This window comes from Cydia strobilella, chromosome Z, assembly GCF_947568885.1.
Source record: "Cydia strobilella chromosome Z, ilCydStro3.1, whole genome shotgun sequence".
Lineage (NCBI taxonomy): Eukaryota > Metazoa > Arthropoda > Insecta > Lepidoptera > Tortricidae > Cydia > Cydia strobilella.
The window spans coordinates 7,317,912-7,341,777 of NC_086068.1; the positions used below are offsets into that span (position 1 = coordinate 7,317,912).

The window sequence follows — 23,866 nt, forward strand, 5'->3', positions numbered from 1 at the left end:
TCAAAGTTTGTGTTAAAGTACCTACTCCGTTATTCGTAACTGCCTAAGGGCCATTTGCACCGTTCACTAACCCGGGGTTAACCGGTTAAACCTGGAGGTACAATGGTTACCAGTACAATTTGACACTGGGGTAACGGTTTAACCGGTTAACCCCGGGTTAGTGGGATGGTGCAAGTGGCGCTAAGAGACAACACGTATGAACTTTCTTTTGAACTAGTTAGTTACAGCTGCGACGACAAGCATAAGTTCCGAGGCAAGGAATAATCCAGGAATTGAAATGAATATAAGTAGGTAATGTGTATTTTTCTAAATACGGATGTGAGAGTCAGGTGTAAAATACTAACAGACTCCTGGATCAAATATACTTTGCCAATAAAACCATTAAACATTGTAAGTTTTCGCACAGAAATAAAACTAAAGTACACACCACCCATAGACACTTTACATATTTCTAAAATGTAAATAAATACTTCCTGTTATTATCTTGTTTTAAATATAGAAAAAGACCATCTGTTTTGAGATTGTCTACGAGTAGAACATGAGCAGAACGATGGTGCCCATCCTAGGAGGATATAACCAAACGGAGTAGCCATTAACAGGCGTTCCCCTCTGTCGAAAATAGTCGGCCAATGGTCATACACAATGTATGGACTGACGTTTATCTGACATGGTTATTTTGACGTTACGTATAAATTTGACGTTCCCCTCCCCCGCAAAATTTTGGCAGACTTTTTTGTACAGCAAATTACAGACATGGCGTCTATAATTATCTATCTATCCTTCTAGTGCCTATCCCATGCCCAGTTAGTCAAATGATGATCTACAATCGCAGTTACCCTATTCGGGTGCCAAGTATGTAGACCATAAAAGATTTGTTTCCTTAGCAAACTGGTTAGAGGACACTTAATGCTAGTAAAGACTCTTTTACGTGGCAATTACAAACACTTTTATGTTCTCTTAACGCCGCGCCAGTTTCGCGTTAAGCGTTTAGTGTTCTAGCAATCATTTCTTTGCTATAAAATACTATCGCTGTTGTACATGTATTTATGGTTGACTTTGATAAAGTTAGTTACCTAAATTAATGCAACCAATAGTGTCAAAAAGATTTATAACAGTGGCCGGATTAATCCAGTAACTTTGTCGCCTTTTGTAACGGGGGTTCGTTTGCGTCTAATCCGATAGTTCAGATTTTTTTGCACTTATTTATGATGTTGGCCCAATGAATAATCCAAGTTTGTGACCTCGAGGGAGGGTAGTTGCTAAGAGCAGGAAGTATAGCATAGATTGGACCTGGGGAGCCAACCCTTTCCCCCCGTTTTTAGGGGGGTAGGCATGGTATGATCTCGTGGATACCGGGCTAAATCAGCTTTGTTTGACCTTAGGAACAATCGTGCCAAGCGGCATAGCCTGAGACAAAAGTGCATATTCACTGCACTCACATAGCCTACGAATTCAAGTTGGAAAAAATTATAAATTTTGAAAGGCTTTATGTCGGAAATTAGTAGATCTACAGAGACAGTTTTAGTCTAGTACTGTAGAAAATTTAGTCTACTTTAAAAACGTCTTGTGAAGGTACTATCAAAAACTAGTCGTTTTTTTATTCATATTTTATTAATATTATTGTTTTTAAAAGGGTTTTTATTAACTATTACGCGCATAGGCGCGAGCGTGACCTGCAAATCCAAATTTGGTTTTGAAAGTCCGGCAGCACGAAACACAGTAGAGCTGTCCAGATGAGTTGTATGTATAGTTGTAGGAGGGCTCGGGCCGAGTTTTTGGAAGCTGACGTTAGGCGTCAAGATCTTCAAGCCAAGGTTGTGTCATGGCTCCATCCCATCCCTACGTAACATATAATGGAATGGAAATGGTCTTAACGTTACGTGAGTTACGTTATATCATCCGGTGTCCGTTAAAAATACATTTCTGACACATTTTGTTTACTCATAATTCCCTGGAAAAATGACCCAATAAATTATTATTATACGGTATCTTTGTTATGGCTCTCGCTAATGGACTCTTTTTTTTGATTGACCGCGCTCAATTAAGATTTTTCCGATACCTCATCGAGCGCGCCGTATTTCGGGAACGAGTACTCATTTGTTACCCACTGTCATCGACGTTTCAAGCAATACTCTATGTTTAAGCAACTGGAAATTTTGCCTTAAATAGGTCAAACAGGACTTAAACTTACAAAACTTAGAGCGTGGTAGGTATTTTACCTACTTTATTTCCAATAGGTGGTGCAGAAATAGTAAAAGTAAAAAAAAAAATGCGCTAATGCTTTATTGGTAATGATAAAATAGTCATTGCATACATTTTTACACATGCCACAAATAAATAATAACTAGGTATCGTAAGGTCAGGGTACTTTAGCCCTCCAAGGTTACTTTGTCCACCCATGAAAACCCATTTATTCTATTATGTCTAAGTAATATCTTACGCAAATCTTAAAGAGATCGTTCAAGAGGACATTCGGAATCGCGGAAATGTCAAATTTGACATGACTTTCTTAAATATCTATCGTTTCTGTTTCATATCTAGTGGTCTAGATCATTGTTCGAATTGGCCCGACAATCTGACACATACCTAAAACGTAAAACGATTTCAGATTAACGTTGTTAACACATAGCGTAGCGTATAAACACGTACGTGGACTTGAAAAAAATCTACCCCTACCGTTTGGGTATGTTTCATCTTCATTTATCTATTACGTGACATGACGGAATGGGGTCTGAAGTCATCTGTGAAATGACGGAGATTCCCGGTAGGGGCCCAGCATGATACGCCTATTACTGGGATGGTTTAGATAGCTTTCATTATACGAATTACTGTGTGTGGAGAATATATAGTTTGTTTGGTCCTGTACTCTGAAGGGACCGCTCTGTTTCTTTTGTAAGTGAAAGTAGATGTACTATGATGATACGCTGGCGCTGGTCATTTGTATTAGATATTTTATTAGTTAGACAATAGATTTTTTGGAAAAGGTTGTTTGTATCGATAGACTGTTATCAAAAAGACCGCTGCTTTATCAACGAAAGTTATTTAGGTATACATGATTTGAACTTGATAGGTCACCGGTACCTATAAGCAAGGAAAGATAGTAAGTTGTGAAGTTTAACTTGCAAGAGACGGAAATACAGAAAATAAAACTAAATAAGACTCATCATAACCTTTCTTTGTAATCGCGTAGGTAGGGAACATTTTTCCAGTCTTTCAGAAATGGGGCCTGAGACCTAGATCGAGACGGAAATGAGCGCTGTTCGCTCCGGGAAACCGGCGCATTGCAGCCGGCATTGTTTGCGAAAAGAAAATATTTGACGCTGAATAATACGTCGTTAATTGAAGTAAATAATGTTTCAAATTAGACAAAGAAGATTGTTAACGTAAGACTAAGGGTAGTTTTAAAACTTTTGAATTTATGTAGTAGCTGATATTTAAGACCATTTACCACGGAATGAAAATAGGCAAAGTGTAATAATTGCAAAATAATCGGTCTTGGGATAATAATAATGTTTCGATGTAACACAATGTATCAACTATATTGTTTGTACATTTCAAATGTTCAGAATGGATCAGCCTGACAGTTTGGCACGCGGGACTGAACTGATTGATAATACAATTCATTCAGCTGATGACCAAATGTCATTAATCATTATGGATCGCATTGTCTATGCTTCATTCGCTTTATAACGGCGTTGTCGAACCGTAAATCTCAATACATGTAGGCATTTAAGGTATTTTAATATAGTAGGTATTTCCATGTTCTAAACAACTTTTCAGCTAGCGCTACAAAACGTTAACGTAATATAAAAAATCTACCAACGCGTTAGGTACATTTATGTGAGTTGAGTATTTATTCATCGTTTATCCGCAAAAGAGTTTTGGTTATCGAAAAAGGGTAAAAGAATTGATAAAGTTAAGGGTGTACTTCCGTTTGGGCCAAATAGGTACCTTTCGCGAAATTTCACTTCCCAACAAAGTTATTTTCATTTCCTAAATGAATCTTTAGCAAATTTACACCTCGCATTTAATTTATTTGGTCAAATTATCATTTGGCATGATTTTACTTTGTCAAATTTTATTAAGACAAAAACTTATTCAGTAAACGTTTTTCATTGGCTAATTCCACATATATAGATGTTCGATCAAATTGTCACTAGGCAAATTTGACAAATAGCCATCTCTATTTAAATTTGTAAATAAATTTGTTGCGTTAGAATTTTCAATTTATAGGTATTTCTACTGAGATTTAGGAGCTTTTTTCCATTTTACTGAGAAAAAATGTCTCCAATTTTTTGGTACATTTAGATACGTTTTCAGCTTATATGACCATAACACTATGTTTATTATGTTATTAACATAAGTTATGTCTAACGATACATCTGACTAACTACTTGGTAAAATAAAGCTTGACAAGTATTTTTTTGTTAAACAATAACTTGCCAAAAAGATAAGTTGTTTAGTCAAATATTTTTCTGAGAAATAATAATTTGGGTGTGATACCTCTTTGGGAAAAGTTTTTGGCCCATTCATTAGTAAACCAAAGTTAAGCTTACTTAGCAATCGGCCATTCAGTAGCTTTCTAAAGAAATTCGGTGTCGTTTCAAATAATAATAGAGAGTCGAATTTTAGAAAAAGTCAATTATTTTACATATGTAACTACTGATATAATAATTTAAAAATACACAAATTATAATCGAATGTCAGTAAAATATACCTAAACGTAAGAAAACTACACTATGAATTAGCGTGTTAGATACCTAGTTAGCTTTCGAAAACGCGACAGTTTTGTCATGTCGATTGTCAAAAATTATCACCAAATTGTAGCTAGCCGGGCTATATTATAACAGAGCCAACGGTATATAGCCAAAGTTCGTCAGCTCTTTGGTATAGTAATACGAATACGAATCTGGGACACTTCCCGTTTGCTTAGTACGCGGGTCGAATTCCTAATGACCAAATATATCTTTCTATCATAACCATTACGGTGACATTTTTATAAATTTTGCACGTAACCCACAACATTACGTACATACTTGAGAAATGTTTAGGATTCAAGAGACACTCAACACTTTATCTAAGAGACCTAAAGTTCCTAAGTTAACTTAAGTCGTATTATGTCTGAATGAAACATCAAGTGAATAGTCACGTAGTAAGCAAGCATCTCTTAAAAGCGCTGAACTATTAGTTTTATTAAACAATATCCTATTTAGTTGAAAGCTGTTTTGATAACCATTTAACATAACCCAACAAGTTAATCGGACCTTAGGCTCCTAAGCAAATAGCTGCCGACGAACCTGGCGGTCCTGGGATTGAACCCATTATGCGCGTGGGATAAAGATTGGAACAAGCGGGTCAATGTACTATTCTATCGTTCTTACTTTAAGGATGTACGTTTATTTGTGCGACGAGCAAAAACTTGTTTCCGAGGTGTACATAGATGTTTCTCATGTATCTAGGTCTACCACATAGCAGGTTATTAGTAAAATATACGGTGGTAGTCTATTAGAAAGTATCTTAGTTATGGGACTAAGTAGTATACCTAGTTTAAAATATCCCCAAATTGATTTTATTCAAAATATGTGACGTTTTCAACCAAAAGGTACCACATTGTCGCTTGTCAATAAGGTTGATTTCAAATTAAAGCTATGTGGAAAAAGCGCCTTATTGACAACCGACAATAAGTACCCTTTTGGTTGAGAATGGCACATATATTGTCGTTCCTAGGTAAAAACGTAATTTAATATTAATTTATTAAGTAAGTCTAATCACATTAACCCTTTCTCCAGAAGCGCAAGCACGTCACGTAACGTGTCCTCGTAAAACTCCGTGCACCGTATTTTACAAACGTATTACCCCGTATTAAACTTGCTTTATTCCAGAAAGAGGATTAAAGACCTTAATTAAATTATCAGTCAGTGGCAGTAATCTTCACACAAACGCTCAAACCCCGTACGAACGCTTCGCTTCGATCTGAATAAACGATAAATAATGTACTTATTTGAATTAAATATGGAATCAAGCCAGCAGCCAGCAGTCAAGAATGCTGAAGAGAATGATATCGAAGCGCCATCTATTTCAGTTTATAATTTGTTATATGTTTCTAAAAAAGTAATTGTCGGATACATGCATGTATTTAAAACTAGATATGACTTGAATGCATTATTATGACAGCATGACAAGTAACAACGTACATCTCTTGCATGTAGAAATAACTTACTGGGTAGGTACATATAACATTCCATAGTTTATGACAGATTTCATACATTTTGTAGGTACAGTCAGCATTAAATAGATAGTGGCGGCTAAAGTGACCAAATTTATGGGAACACATCCTTATTTTTATGGTGACAAAGGTGTGTTATAATATATTTGACCACTTTGGCCATCACTATCTATATGATGCTGACTGTACAAGGAGGTTGCTATCTAGCAGAGCATGTTTGGGCGACCAATGGGGATCTACGTATGTACTGACAGCAAAGCTATTAGTTTAGCTACAATGCATACAAACATGGTCCTAGGCTAAAAGCTGGCCAACCGCGCCACGGTTGGATTAATATTTGACAAGCGTCAACCAAACTTTACTTTTGCTATGAAATACAGCTCTCATAATCATATTGCTTGCAATTAAATATTCATTTCATAGCGCTTTTAACCGTCGAAATAGCATAATGGCAATTGCAAACTTCATCAGAGTAGTTTCTCTAGCGGGCCTCGTTCAATTTATTGCTTGTACTTTAGAGTAAGTATAAAAAACCGGAGAAGTGCGAGTCGGACTCGCCCGCCGAGGGTTCCGTACTTTTTAGTATTTGTTGTTGTAGCGGCAACAGAAATACATCATATGTGAAAATTTCAACTGTCTAGCTATCACGGTTCATGCGATACAGTCTGGTGACAGACAGACGGACAGCGGAGTCTTAGTAATAGGGTCCCCCGTTTTTACCCTTTGGGTACGGAACCCTAAAAATACATTATTTCCATTATTTGTAGATCTTAACGTTAACTTGCTTTAACTGACAAAATCGAAGTATCTTTTGTAAAATGATTCGGTGTAATAAAGAGTAATAGGGAATATTACGCGAAACTCTGCGTAGAGGGCGCCAGGGCGCTACTACCACAATCTGAGGGTCTATCGCGAAACAAGAAAATCTAAAATTTCGTTATCTCTGTCACTTCTGCATATTTGAGCGATAAAGAAGCAGATAGCGAAATTTCGGATTCGCGTTTCCCGGTAGGTCCTCTGTAAACAAACCGCCTTGATGCATCAATGTCATATTTTATTATCTCTGAAAACTTGTAAAAACCTGTTAAAGGTACAGTAGGTATAAGTTACTCTATGGTTTACTAAAAAGGCTAGTCCTGCACTCTGTTGGCAGAACATTGCAGTAATATCCCCTATTGCAGATGCAGAATTTATCTAAGGAGTCAATTAAACTATTATAGTGTATATTGCGTGCCCTGCACCGTTCCAAAAATTGGTAAACCATCTCAACGTCATATCTAAATCTGAATATTGTAGTGATTCTTGCATGAAGTTTAAGTTTAACAGCGTTTTGATTATCATGTAATTATTCTGTTTGTAATAATGGTAGTAAATGTGATCTTCTCCTCCATCTTTTTTATATGGAGTGACCCGCGTTCGAACCAACTTGTGTTTTTAGTCTTTACTTCTTTCGATTATTTAATCACATCATGTATCATCGACAGAAAAAGTCGTAAAAAGACACAACACCACTGAAAAGAATTGAAAAATTACCTTCTAATTCGACTTAAATAAAGTACTCACTCTTCCGGCAAGCTCTGCGCGCCCTCCTCCTGCCCTGGCGCGTTGATGTGGTACACGCAGAAGTTCTCCAGCAAGGCGCGCATGTCCACAAAATTGAAGAACGGCTGGAAGCAGATGTCTGCAACAAGAGAACAGGCTGTAAGACGAGTTAATGTTCTACAAGTTGCTCATTGTGTTCTCATACTAAAGCTGTCAGACTTCAGTATAGTTGCACACTTTAGTATGTTTATAAGATTTGGCCACTTTAGCCGCCACTATCTATTCAATGCTGACTGTACCTACAAAATGTATGAAATCTGTCATAAACTATGGAATGTTATTGTTATATGTACCCAGTAAGTTATTTCTACATGCAAGAGATACACGTTGGTACTTTTCAAGCTATGTCATAATGATGCAATCGAGACGTATCTAGTTTTAAATACATGCATGTATCAGACAATTTTTATTTTGTGTTAAGTTAAAAATAGAAACATATAGCAAATTACAAACATACTAAAGTGTGCAACTTGCAGTCCCTATAAATCGACAGGTTGAATGTATTCAAAGTATGACTATAGTATCTGAAGTGTCCAGCAACTGTTAATGCCAACAAAATGTAGTTTTATCAATACGAATATTATAAATGCGAAAGTAACTCTGTCTATCTGCGTGTTTCCTCTTTACGCTTAAACCGCTGAACCGATTTAGATGTAATTTGGTGCCTATGAAGATAGTTTGAAGTCCTGGGAAGGACATAGGATAGTTTTTAGCAATCATCATCATGATGATGAGTGTAGACGAAGTCGCGGGCAGAACCTTGTTACTTTTATATTGCCGACTCATGGAATTTGATTTAGAATGAAAAGCTTACCAATTCTTGGCAGTAGCTTAGACCGACTAGAGCATAATTATAGCTTTAAACTCCCTATTGCAGCTACAGGGCATATAAATCTGCATTAATTAGTGCATGGCCATCATAACCGCAACTATGACGCTGTAAGGATTATTACACCGCAAGTACCAGCTTGTGGTGGTTTTGATAGTTTGCGTGTTTGATCGCCGGTGCTGTAACGAGCTAAAGTTTACCTAGTTTGAAATTGTTATGCATTTATAGATCGAATCATATCAACTGAGCTAATGCACTTACCTGTACTAACAATGGCATTGTATTATTTCAATATTATTATCTGCTCTTGTTCTCGTAGCCGCCAACTAGTTACTTACAAATTAAGTTAGAAGTGCATTGCATGTATATTTAATTTTTAACCTTATTCCTTGTTGAATGGGGTTAAAATGGTCTAAAAACATGTTGTAACAAATGGTTTTCTACAGAGTGCATTCGTTTTGGGTGTCGACGGTTGTAAAGTTATGTTAGCCATTATTTAGTTAGTGTATTTTGTAGCCTATTGTTAAAAAATAGAGTCGTTAATCTATAGTTCTATACTAACATTTCAAGGCGGTTATAATCTGCTTTTACTACGAGGTAGTTATCCTAATTTGTGGTTTACCACTCAATGGCATTGTATTCTTGAGACTCTTTGAGTAAACAGGTAAGTGCATTAATTCAATTGATATGATTATAACTCATACACGATTTAACAGGTTTATGGTGTATGAGTATGTAGTGTGGTGTGACAGTTTTTTTTTACCTAACTAATACTTTATAATCTAAACTTATGAAAAACACAACACAACGATATCGCGAAAAAATTTTTTATCCTCCTATAGAAAATGGGTCAGCCAAAATGTATAACAGCCAAATTTTTTTTCGCGATTTCGGTGTTGGTCCCTTAGTAAAAGTTGCTCAGTATAATCCGAAAATCTCCCTGGCAACGGGAATGCACTTATTTTTTAGCCACCGTGTATGTACCTATGTGTGACTGCTTACTTGAAACACCACAAATAAATAAAAAATGTTGTATAAAAATAACTTAGTTTATACTCCTCTAATGGGTGATACCTACATATGCACAGTGAGAACTCCAAAAACTATCGTCTTAATAACCTAAGAATTTAACAAATATTTCTTTATTAATAATTATATAAAAGTTTGTACGGGAATATAGAGCGACTGACACAGAATTGCGAGTAGACGCTAATAGTTAGATATAAAGTCCTCAGTCATCGAATACCTACCTGCACTCGATAAAAAACGGCATTAAGGCGGTTCCCTGAGCCAGAAGGCGAAAAATCTCCTTATATGATCATGTTTTTCTAAGAGGCGTTGATATTCATAGACGTGGAAAAAATATATGTAGTTCTTGACTATATTATCTTTAACAACATAGCTTCCGATACAGAATTATGACACTTCGCTCGATACAATTAATTCCCAAAGTAACCTCTAACTCGGACTTTTAATCCTACTTTACTCGGTTATTTATTATGTGATACTATAAACAAAAAAAGAAGAAAAAACAATCTTACCGTAAATAGTAATTTCATAGCTTTAGAATTTCGATATTGTAAGGTAACGTTTTTGAAATAAATAAAAACCGACAAAATTCGATCAAAATTGACACTTGGCGCGTATGTTCTTTCCCGTTCTTTCTTGCGAAATGTGACAAAGACAGCGGCAAACCGATGGAACGGCCTTAAAGCCGTACCTACAACCTACATAAAGTTCGAGTATAACTTTTTAATTGCCTTTGAGAACTTGGCCTTGGAGCTTACGTGCAGTTTTATTTTAATAGGACGTTTAAAACTTGTAAAACTTGTAGTAGTCCTATGCAAAGCGAGTTACTTTCTAAGAAGTGTCTCTCTGCAGATAAAGTTAAGCAAGGGACGTTCAGCTCAATTTTACTCTGGATTGTTCTTCAGAATACATAACTTTCATTGTAAATTCAGCCGACTGCAATGTTAACTCCACATTGGGTAGGTATCTAGGTACCTATATATACACCCATACTCCCCAAAGTACTTAAATATTGTACAATAATAAATCAGCTACAACACATTTGGTACTCGCATAAAAGTGAAAATCCATGTACAGATGTAGATCATAATTGTTTTCTATCGTATTTTCTCGGAAACGTTCGTATTTGTCATGCTAGTTCAGTCAATCTTAGTACTTATTGTACTGAGACTGACTGAAATAGCATACCACGTTCGTGCGTTTCCGTGAAAATACGATGGCAAACAATTATGAACTACATCTGTAACAATCTCTGTGTACATCATAATCAGTTACATTGCTTATTTGTTAGAAATGTTAGGTACCTACCGTACCGGTGTCTCAGACAGAATGTCACTAACAATGATTCATTTAGTTCATCTCACTAACGTTGGCTTTAATAAATCGACCTAGTACGAGTACATAAGCTCTAATGATAGTAAATAGGCACGAAGTAAGTAATTCTATTTCCATTCCGTTGCGCCGCCAGCTTCCGTAGCTGGAGGCGAAGGCGCGAACGCGTTTCCGTCACCAGCACAAATTATGGCTTTCCTCTTAAAAGCAATATTCTGCCCCCACCCCCCTCCGCATAACACCATGGAAAACCAGTTTGAGCTTGTAATTTGTTGCTTGAGAATACGGTAAATGATTAAACGAGTTTTCAAATGGGTGTTACACGTGGCGGGACAGTACTATAATTATTTAAGAGTGGCAGAGCACTGAAATGGTATTGATTGTGATTGATGTCAATCACAATGAAAAAATCAACGATGATCAACTCTGGCCAACGCGGAACTCGAACTCGAACCCACATCCTTGGATTGCCGGTTACCAATGATATTGATTTTTGAAAAAAAAAAACGTAATTGCTAACCATAACGATATTGCTACGTTACATTACGCCACGATTTTAGGCTATTTTAATGAGAAAAAAAAAACATATTTAAAGCAAGCTCTCATCACTATTGGACGTATCTTATTCTACTCTTTCACTGCTAAGATAGCTCGTAGCATTAAGTCGTAGCAGATAGCATGGTTTTAAATACTATATAGCAAAATAATTTCGTAGAGGCACCAAAACAATGTCTCGAAAGCTCAATTTGCGCTTTAAATACAAAGTAACAAACCTTAAAAGATAAAGAAAATTAAACTTTTAATAGGTATATTTTATATTAAGCTTTATTTTGTTTTAGTCCTAATAAACTTTTGCTTAAAAGAGACGAGATCGTAATTATGACTGTCATTGTCATTATTTCATTAATAGTTATATTTTAAATCGTGACCTGAAGTAACAAAATCGTGGTAGGAATTCTTAATAACGGACCATTTCATTTCTTAAAACATAATTTACCTAATCATACACTCGTACACTACAAACGCGACGTCCCAAAACATAATATTAAACCTGATATTATCTTGCATATAAGTAACTAGCCACTTACTAACAAGGATTTTCACAAAATCACAATACAGAATACACATTATCAATACAATGAGGTCGTAATCTCTTGTCGCTGTAAGAAATCTAGGGCGCTAGCTCTGTTGCATGTGAATAGCTCTTTTCATAAGTCCCATGCTCGCAGATAGGACAGACGGGACAGATCTTGAATACCTATTATGTGCGACCTAGGTTTTGAGGTGCGAACTGAGTCTATCGCTAATTCAAGAATGTGACATTTTTATTTTAAAACTAGCTTCTGCCCGCGAGTTCTATCCTAACTAAAAAACTATCCTGATGTCCTTCTCCGGGCCTCAAACTATCTGTATCAGCAAAGATAGATATAACTCCGTAATAGATGGATACAGTCTAAGGAAAAAACGTGCCTCGAAAATCAAGAAAATTTGATTCTCGATCAGATGGCGCCACTACCTTTGGCCTACTCTCGTAGAGATGGCGTTGACGGTTTCGTTTGTTATTTAACAATTTTAACGCATATCAGTGTAAGAACATGGGTCAAAATCATATAAAAATAATTAATATAATAAATGCAAATAAAAAAAATCATTTATCCGTATATGAATAATTTTTTTGATATTTTTATTTTTAGTTTTAATCGTGTGTCGATAGATGCCAGTGAACTTACTGTGGTTACAAAATTTACTATGACAGTACAGCTCTATCTTATTATCTTATTTTATCCTCTTTGGTATAAGCGTATACCTAATTTAATCTAAATCGATTGAGTAGTAGGTATAAGCGTGAAGAGGTAACAGACAATTCTTAAGTTACTTTGACATTTATAATACTAGGTAGTAGGGATTACCTAGCCGACGATAGATTTAGCTTTGTTGGTAGTGAGCATTATGATTTTAACTTTATACTAATATTTATAAGTTCCTATTGTTGTTAGGTCTTGAATGAGATCTAAGTATTAAATTATTTATTTGTTTATACGAAGACGGATGATGTCTAGTTGACTTACTTCGTCAGTGTAGAGATATTCCCAAAATATTTACTTGGAAAACGCTTGCTCGCACTAAAGCAATTTTAATTTTATTACATGTTAGAAACATTAAAAATAACTTTGCCGCCTGATGTTATTATTAAATAACCTTACATTTATTTATCGAATACACACATGTCAAAATCAATACATAAAAACAACTTAAAATTACCATTAATCTAAACAAACAGAAATACAGACGTTAGCAAAATCTTAACCTAAACTAGAAACTAACAAACACATAAACTATTTACAAAATTCGCCCCGCGCCCCCTCCAGATGCAAAGGAGCCCATCATGCTCGCCGCGTTGCCACGTTGTACAGCGATGGACAACCTTTGCATAAAATTATTAAATTGGTTCTCTGAAACATTTTGTAATTTAATTTAATCTCTTTAGCCAGGCTTTAAACAAAGAGCAATCGAAAGAGAATTAAACGCGGGGAAGGTTGACTGAATGTTCTAATGCTTCGGAAATATACTTCGCTACCTACACAGATGAAGCGATTTGTCTTAACGAAAATAATCGGGGATTTTCAATTAATGTTTCATCATCATCATATCATCATCTCCTAGCCGATTTCGGCCACAGCGACTGCGTTTTACCACTGAGAGCGTCGCTGGTGCGCTCTCAGGTGACTGACATAGGCAATTTTTGCAGCGAATGTGCGACCACACTCGCTGCAGGTCAGCACCCCTCCGTCTGGCCTTTAGCTCGTCGCGCTTAGCGTCGAGTTCTGTGTTAATTAATATTAAATTAATGTTTAATATTAATCTAGAGCTTTTTATGCGGAAAAAACACTAATTACAAGTATTAAAATAATATAAAGGGATACTAAATATAAACGGTTTTGAAATATATTGTTACTTTTTATTTACTCCGTAATTAGGATTGTTAATTTTTTTAATGTTCAATTTCGACATTTGCTGCGATATAATAATCGAATATAAAAGATATTTCAACAAATATACTTATGACCTTAGTTTGACCTTTCTCGTGGTCTGAATGTAAAGTCATCGAAAAATAAAAAAGTTACCGAACCATAGTACATTTCAAAAATATATGTGAATAGTCTGATTTTTTGTTTGTTTTAATAATATGTATTTATCCGTCACTCACGTAATTGTCAAAGTTATCATTGTCATCAATATATTTTCAGAAAAAAAAAATGGGGGTCTAAAAAAATTTACAATCCTTATTGAGCGGTGCTCGCTAATAGATTTAGATTTATTTATTTCAGGATAAAAATTACACTATAAATTTGCATCAATGTCAAAATTATGCTATCTTCTTATCATGATCATCAAACATTACATACTAAAAATATAAAATATTATTAAAATAATTTTCTCTCCCATTAAGGATCGTCATATAAGTATGTATAAACAAAAACATCAATCTCAGCAATCAATCTTAGCAATTTAGAATCATCATTAAATGTCAAACAAAATAAAATATTACGTGTGCGCGCGCTTTTCATCTCAAGGACTTTGCCAATTACGACAATTATATATTTATATTTAATATTATTGGAAAACATTTTGATACTTGTAGAAAATGAGACCTCAAAGCTTGTGTGACTCGAGGTATTAAACCATAAAGGGTACTTATAGAAATTTACGTAGCGTTCCGTATTTGTAAGAGGCTTATTGGATGACCTATGGTATACAATTTATTGCACCTAGTAAATTAAAGTTCCTGTGGGATGACGTTGTCTAACATGTCAGGGAGGTTGAAAGCTTGTGCCAATGCGTTTAGCTGTTATACCACAAAATGATGTTCATGTTAGGTTTGCATAAATTGACATGTTTTCAGAACAAAACGACCGAGCTGTTAGATAAAAACGCAAATATTACATCATTATACCCACCCAGCACCCGAGTGCGACCTGTTTGCGTGGCGATGGGCGTCTGTGAGAAATGAATGCCTGAGATTCTGTGAGGTGATGGATGCGAGGCCTACATCCGTGAAAGTTTAATTAGTAATAGTTATTTGTAAATATTTGTTTGTACCTGATTGTTATTTTTAATAACCTGTTTGTTTAATGTTAATTTTAAGTTTCATGGCGCATTGGATTTCTGTAAAGTCATGTAACATATTTTCAAATAAAATAAAACTAAAAATAAAATAAATAAATTATTGGCGATCTATTTGTATTAGAACGATGAAGGAAAGTATTCTTCTGATTTCATTAAAAACAACATAATTTAAGCACATCCTGCTTTACTATAAATAGTTTTTAAACATGGTCCGGTACCTAAAGCGGAATTTAGATTTCACAAAATATGAGATCGATTTCGATGGTCTCTGACATAAGATGATAATCTGAATGCCTCTAACAATACATTTTTGCACATTTACTAATTCGCTAGCCCTATGTTATGCACACCCACGGCGTAGCTCTTGAGACACTCGGCGTAGCACTCGTAGCACTCCGGCTAACCAAGCGCGAGTGAGCGACATTCAACGAGGACAATCGTAACACGAAGAACATCCATATACATTTTTAGTTCTGCTATTCATTTTATTTTTGCTTGTCTATTGTTTGGATACAAATCTATACATATTATTTGGATGGATCTTACCTGCCTGAAACTCAATTAGATTCATTTTCATGTTACATCCAAAATCCATTGTCTGAACTAGCTAATACCCATTTCTTCTGTTTCACTACGTTTCTACGAATTGACTATGGGCCTGGCAAAGTTGCCGCCCAGCAACTATGGACCACATTCGTTATATGACATGAAGTATGAAGATTTGAGCGCATTGAAGTTGATTTTGCCACGGCGTGCAGTATCATCGCTCTTACCTCTCTTGTTTAAAAATTTGAACGTTGGCAACTTTGTTTTCACGCCCCCGTTACAAGTAATTTATGCGCAACCACGGCGTAGCTGTGGAGGCACGTGGCGTAGTCCGGGCGACCTAGCGCGAATGACAATCAACCGGGATAATCGTAGCATAAAACAAATACCCTATTACATACATAATGTTTATGCTGTCATGGTTATGGGATATAAACTTAATTTTATGAAGTATGTCAATTTTCTACGGGATCGAGACAGCTGTCCACACCATATTAGACGGTAGCCGGTCCGTTTGTTTTGGTTGATACAACCAGCCATAGCAGCCAGCATACACGTTGTATGCAGGTGCACAGAATTGGTAAACTTTTTAGAGTAAGTACCTATATTGGTATGAAGTTTTTGTATAAACTGGGCAGGCCAATGCAACATGCTATTTATTTAACGGTTGAGTCTAGTTAAATTGTACACTGAAAGATATGTTTGCATAACAGTAATAAAATATGTTTTGCTACTTACACAAAAATTGGGCATGCGAACTATGTGTTACACAAGCCAACAGGTCGGTTTGTAACAAAAAAATCGGTATTAGGATATTGATTTAAAATTAAAATTTAATTGCTTAAGTTCAGTTATTTTTTGAATTACTGAATAAGTTCGGCTAGTTATTATTTTCAGTGTAAATAGATGTAAAATCCTACTTTTTCGCCGCCATTGACTTGATATAAAGTCAGTACATTTCGTGCTCCACGCGCCACGACTTCGTCGTCGTTTTGGTCAGGTTTGTTTACGTGCAATTATTGGCATGACCCTTTTTTACTTCACTGACGTGGCGGCGAAAATGTTGAGTTTATTAGTTTACCTTTATCCTCGGGTGACTAAGAACTGCTTTGATGCATGTAAAACATACGAAAGAAAAGAAATAACGGTTTTTTATGGGTCTTACGAAAATCGGCAAAAACATTTCGTGTCAAAATACTTCTAAATCAGCCCAAACACGATGTTGTTTCTCCTGAGCGCCTTGATTTACGAGGGCCGGAGCTCGTTCCATGCCGAATCACAAGACCTAAAATAAAAACCCGCGGATATATTAAATCCCTTAAAGACGCATTTCCACCCGGGACACATATTAAACTGGGGACGCGATGAGTAGCGCGCTCGTGTCTCGTCTTGTCGGTAACGCTGGTCTCGAATAAAGAGAGCAATATAAAAAGTAGGTACAACAAGAAAGTTTTGACAGAGATCGCATTGCTATTGCGATACTGCCGTGGTTTAAGACGAGCTATTTACTTGCGGCTTTTTACAAAACCTATTTTGAGAGGCATGACGAAGACATGTCTGATATTGCTTTAATATATCTTATGTGTGTGCAATATAGCGGACTTTATATAAAGTTCCCAGCTTTATATAAAGTCTATTATCTAAAGTGTTTTAAATTCCATTTTGTTCTTTCTATATTCTGTTTATTTTAAACCCTGGCCCCTAGACCATGGACCCTGGACCCTAGACTCGACTCGACTCAACTCAACTATTTATCCAAACAAACCGAAAAATTATGTTGTTTTTCCCCACCATTTTCGATATTATAAAAAAAATTAAATAACGATTTTCAAAGATATGGTACGATACGAAACCCCATAAGCTCCTGCTTCTTTTGACATCAATGTCTTTCATCGCCATCATCATCATGACCATCATCATCGCCATCATCATCATGATCACGTTATCACGTCATGGCGTTAGACCCGGTAATGACATTAATTATGTGTACAAAACCCGAGAGTTTAAAGTGTTATATCAATGTCTTTCGTCTATCTTTATAACTTTCGGTTATATAGCCGAATCTCACTCTTCAAGGTAACCTATCTATTCCAAAATGTATTTTTCCAAATGATAGATAGACAGTCTATCTGCCCCGTAAGATTTTTTTATATTTTTAGATATTGACTTTTGTTTTCAGAATAATCTACTTTCTTTCCAAAAAAACAGGAAATTTTGTCTTTATTTCCACTATTTTCAATTTTCCATAAAAACCAACCGGTTTTCGAAAAAAAAAAAAACCTACGATGCTCCGCAAGCTCCTGCATCTTTTAATACCACTGCCTTTCGTATATCTTTGTAACTTATGGAAATATAGCCGAATTACACTCTCCCACGAAAACGATCTAATAAACATTTTCAATGTTAAAAATATTTTCTCTATAATAATCTCTGGCTCTAAATATTATACTTTTTAGTGGTGTCATTAGCTTAGATCTTTGTATTAGGATATAACTCATATAACTAACTTGTAACTTTAGATTAGATTAGTTCAAAAGTGTTTGCACCACGCTGGAAATAGTTAATTGCTTTGAGTCAGTTTGGATAACTTTAACTGGCCTAGAATTGGACCATTATTATCTAATCTTCTTACACCTGACTGACGACGGAGTGCAATATATTGTGACGTTTTTAGGTATAACGTATGACTATGGATGGTATAGAAAGGATGCCAATCTCTTATAGCAGAATTGTTGCAAAAGTGACCGCTTTCAGCTTTAAATATTAGTTCCTAATCTCTCCGGTGGCGCTAGTTAGGCTCTGGGACATGAGTATAACATGAACCAACAAATAACCCGACCAAATTACGTAGGTTGTTTTTGGTAGTATTTCGGTGTATGGTGGCGCCGCCTAATTACTGTTTTTTGATGGACCCTTTTCATACATAGAGATTTGGCTCCTTTATATAGTCTCCATGCGTATGACATTGTCGGTTGTCCATATCGATTTTAAATTATATATTTACGCATTTAAACGACAATAACATACATTTAGAACAATAATGTTGAGGCGTATGTATGTAAATACACATATATACACCTCAAAATTATTGTTCTAGTTAATAAATTTAATAACAAAGGCACTGATGACTAAGTCTTTGAAAAGGATTGTAATCAAATAGACAAATAGAATACATGGCTTATTACGCTATATAGACGTTATGGTGGACCATAGAACACTAGTCCCATGGGCTTGCCAATTGGAGACGATTTTTAAATGTTTTGGGTTTATATGACAACCTGCCACTGAAGTATATACCCATACTTGTTTTTGAATGTAAGATACAGTAGGGTTACGTATTGTATTTTGTTGCTGACCTACTCAATTGCACACTGTATTTACAGCAACTGCAATATATTCTCCGGTAAACACTAGTTCTCGCTTTATACGGGCTCGCTTCACCGCGGAGGACAAGTAATACAAACTAAAAAATATATTTCTACCTCGTATAGTTCGGTCTAAGAATAGTGTGGTTCCCAGACAGCGCGCTAACAATAGGTGTATTAGTAGGTATATACCTATCATAAATAGTCAGACAATGATGGAAAAGTTAGCTGTCATAACGACTTTTTAGGTAGATATCTACTGTGTTAATTAATTAATTTAAACTTTATTGCACAAAACACAATAATAAAATATCGTGTAACAATTATAATTAACATACATTGTGGACTCACGGTTTGGAAGCTATAGAAGTAGAAGGGCGATACATTTATTGCGACAAATAAAATGTAAGTAAACTATGTAATCCAAAAAGCAGTTAATTCTTAAAAAATGTAAGATATCTACATTTAGGGTTTCTGAGTTAAATTGATGCGACAGAGAGAAGAGCATAAAACGTAATGTAACCATAAGGGTCACGTTTTGCCACTTTGGCTACAGAAAACTAATGATAAAAGTGTTAATAAATAAGTCATCTTGGTCATAATAGGTACACCTTAGCGTGAAAATATTCCACGAGCAGGACGACGGATCCTTTTAGTGGACTTATTGCTACTACACACAGACTTAATAATTCACTCCATATTAGCCGTGTGACTTTCTTAAAGTGTAGTAAAAGGGTCCACGGATGGTCTGCGTCGGCGTATGTCTTAGTTTATTTCTTGAATGAGCACACAAAGTTTAAGAAAGCACTCGAATGAGCATTATTTACGAGGAACTCAAACAAGTATACCGCCAACTAAATAGTAATCAGACACTGTGGCTGTGTAGAGGCTTGTAAAGAACCCCAGAGACGTAATATTGTCTTCGGTTACCGCGTTAGTTAATGAGATAAAATTATGAAAACGGATTATATCGCGTATATTGAATTTATAATACATCCCGACGTTTCGAACCCTTTACTGCGTTCGTGGTCAACGGGTAACTGGGGAAAAGCTACAATGTGCAAAAATACCCACATACAAAAATAATGAACCATAATAAACTATAAACTTTAAGGCTGGTTATACATGCAAAATCGGTTCATAAGTATACGCGATAAAGCTATACGCCGCTGTAAAGGGTTCGAAACTTCGGGATGTATTATAAATTCAATATACGCGATATAATCCGTTTTCATAGTTTTATTCTAGAGTAGACGTGCGTGCCGGTCGAAAAAAATGCGGCGGCGGCGTGAGATTATTCAACTTTGCAATATTAAGAGTTAAGACGTATAATGAAAAACCACGCTTAAACAAAAGAACTTTATTAAGTAAACTGAAAAGATGACTCAATCACTTTTCTTGACAGAAATATTTTGTTTGCAATTTTTATAGTTGTCGTGCACGTGCACAAAAATTAATTTGTTCACCCTAAATCATAGAGTAACTTATACTAAGCCAGGACCTTTTGGCTATAAAAAGCAATCCAGCAACCAAAAATACTTCGCGTCGCTGTCTCGGCGCGAATTTTAAACTACCGGCGGCGGCGGCGGCGCGCTGACTCCTTATGGCCGCGGCGCGGCGGCGCGCACGTCTATTCCAGAGACGTAGTTAACGCGTTAAGGGTCCTTTATAAGCTATACAAGGATTAACAAATACAGGTCCCTTACCACCATTACACATTTTACCCCTGTCCTATCATATTCAATAAGAGTGCTTTTATTAATTAAGCACTTTACCACACCGTAAGTTTGTGCGAAAAGAGGGAAAGTTAAGTATGAAACACCTCAATAGTTGTTATTCTAATCGCATGCAGAAAAAATAAAAAATAAATCATACACACATGACTTAAGGGGCCCACTGATTACCAGTCCGCCGGACGATATCGTCCTGTCAGTTGTTCGGAACTGTCAAATTTTTGTTCTAACTGACAGGCTGATATCGTCCGGCGGACTGATAATCAGTGGGCCCCTTAGGGTGGAATCACATCTATTAGCATCGAGCCGCATTTTGTCTAAACCGGAAACCGGAAGCGAGTTTGAACTTTCAATTTACCACTTATTTACACGTAATAAATAATATGAAATCCGACCAAAATACATTAGCGTGAATACCGTCAAACGGGGTGAATAAGGACAATTTTGAACTTTAAGATACATTTTAATGACAGACTCAATTTTAAACTGTTAGTTTGACAGAATATCACGACTTTCGTTCTTTTCCAGTCTTTCTATTACCAAAAGAATATAATCTACTGTTATTTTCAATCGCAAGATACAATTTGTAATTGATATTTTCTTTAACCGCCTTCATTTAAATTATCAGGTAAATGTAATTTCCGGTTCTTGTCCCTATTCACCCCATTTGACAGTACCGTATTTTTGGAAGCAAGTAAATTCCAAGTCTAATCTGTCTCCTTATTTGTTTTTTAATATTCCTGACATTAATGTTTGAACTCAGAGATGACGTCACGTTATGTTTCGCAAACATTGTTCAGGAATTGAGATATAGTACGAAAGGTTACTTCACTATTATTACGTTCACTGCAGCGTCGAATAATAAAAGTTACATCGCTCCAGTAGTACAGTATTGTTAAATGCCAAAAGTTAAATTCGCAAGTCTTTTCAGCGATGACGTCACGGTTGAGTTACGTAAACATCTGTTCGACCGCGTTTTCAGGTACTGTGGATGTTTCAGAGGGACCAAAGAAAGGTTACATCGATATACAACATCGATTGTTATCTATGGATACGTCGAAGACAGGAAAAAGATACATTCTTTGAGAAGACAAAATGTCATAATAATCAAGAACTTATTGTACTTACCTACAAGGACTTGTACAAAATTAAAAATAATAAAAATTATCACTCCTGTAGTCCTTTAACTTAACCAGAAAAAATATCTTTGTGGGTATATTTTGTATTATATTATGTTCAGGGCCAAGTGAAATCTGATGAATTAGATGATGCGTTTTCCATGAGCCATATTTTTTTCGGGATCTCGGGGAAATATGAGGTTCGCCGAGATCCCGAAAAAAATCCTGTCACATTTTCATCTCGCAGATTAAAAGGAAAGATGACGACTTCACGTGACCGCTTCGCCATTAAACGTAGTACCCATTTTCCAACTTTTTAAATATATGGAACTTGTTTTTGGCTCAAAACTCTTATCATTAAGTTATCAATTATATGTTATCAAAAAATCGAAAAAAATCTAAATCACCTGTCACGGCAGGCAGCGCCTATTAAGTGCTCGAGGAAATCGCGTGAAAACTTTGGATAATTCTTTAAAAACGGTTCAACATGTAACTGAGAAATACGTCATCGGTTATTCGTCGTGGTTTTAGGTAATTCTGAAAAAAATCATTCTTTTAAGGGTTCCGTACCCAAAGGGTAAAAACGGGACCATATTACTAAGACTCCGCTGTCCGTCTGTCTGTCTGTCACCAGGCTGTATCTCATGAATCGTGATAGCTAGACAGTTGAAATTTTCACAGATTATGTATTTCTGTTGCCGCTATAACAACAAATACTAAAAAGTACGTAACCCTCGGTGCGCGAGTCCGACTCGCACTTGGCCGTTTTTTTATTCATTCTGCGCTCTCCTCTGTAAATGACTCTTTCCCTATTCAAATCATCATTTCATCATACATATTTAATGAACACGTGTAATTTAAAATACCTACACTGAAATTCTCTTTGTTTGACGAGACATAAATTACCACCACATATAGGTATGTACAGTCGGCAGCAATTCAGCTTATTAACGTGTAAGATTTTAGAGTATTAGAATCTTAACAATAAATAAAGTTGTGTGTTGACCTTCTCGGTGGAATGATTTCTGTTAAAAAGTATTTCCTATACAGCAAGAGTCCGTCTAATAAGCTATTAATGCTATGATTATGATTAATGATTACTTATGACGGAAACGCATTTCGGATTTAAAATGATAGGTAACTTTAATACCTACGTACTGCGTTGAAACTTAACTTACGTGTGACCCTAGAGACCACAGAGACTCTTCCCCAGAAAAACGAAAGTTTGTGCAAATACAGTGTAGTTTGTATGCGGTACCTATATAAATACCTGACCTTAATTTGCAGGGTCGTTCGAGTTATTTGGAGCTTCACTCGTTCTGTTCTGCATCATACACTTTGCACGTCAATTATTGCTGGTGACGTAGTTAGTGTACCTATTGTAGGTGTCTTTATTTTCGTTAAAATATAAAAAATGAGTGTCGCTATTTCTTTAGTACTGGGAATAACAATAACCGAACACATGAAAGTAGGGTACCTTCGCACTTAATTAAGGTATAATTATGTTTTGCTTAAAACTTGCTATTTTTAATATAAAGGCGTACAAACATTGCAATTTAATAATTAAATAAATAATAAAGAACCTATTAAAGTACTAGCTTGAAGTTTTAATTGGTTTGTGACATTTTGTTTTTGCGACTAGTACTAAAGGTATGATTTAAACCGTTTTGTAAATATGTTATTAAGACGACAGTGGGCGACTGTTTCTTCATACAAACGTAGTCCCCATTTTCCTCTGTGGACATATATATATACTATACGAAATATTGTTACGCAATTTGTTGTATTATAACGACAAGTACTACTACTTCGTTTGAATATTTTCGATTTATTTATTAACCATCCGATGATTCGACCATTCGATTCGATTTATTATTAACCATGCGTTTCAGTATAGGTAAACTCGCATTATTTGGTGACACGCCTAATTCGGTGATACTAGTTTTGAAGCAGGACAC

General features: G+C 35.8%; 1 protein-coding gene across 4 annotated transcripts in view; it reads right to left on the reverse strand.

Annotated features, from left to right (window-relative positions):
* LOC134754343 (protein NDRG3-like) overlaps positions 1-23,866 on the reverse strand; it is a 110,259-nt gene that overhangs the window by 42,193 nt on the left and 44,200 nt on the right. For all 4 annotated transcript variants that reach the window (XM_063690623.1, XM_063690624.1, XM_063690621.1 and 1 more), the window contains one exon: positions 7,790-7,907. In XM_063690623.1, coding sequence (XP_063546693.1) covers positions 7,790-7,907 — 118 coding nt within the window. The remainder of the gene's footprint in view (positions 1-7,789; positions 7,908-23,866) is intronic.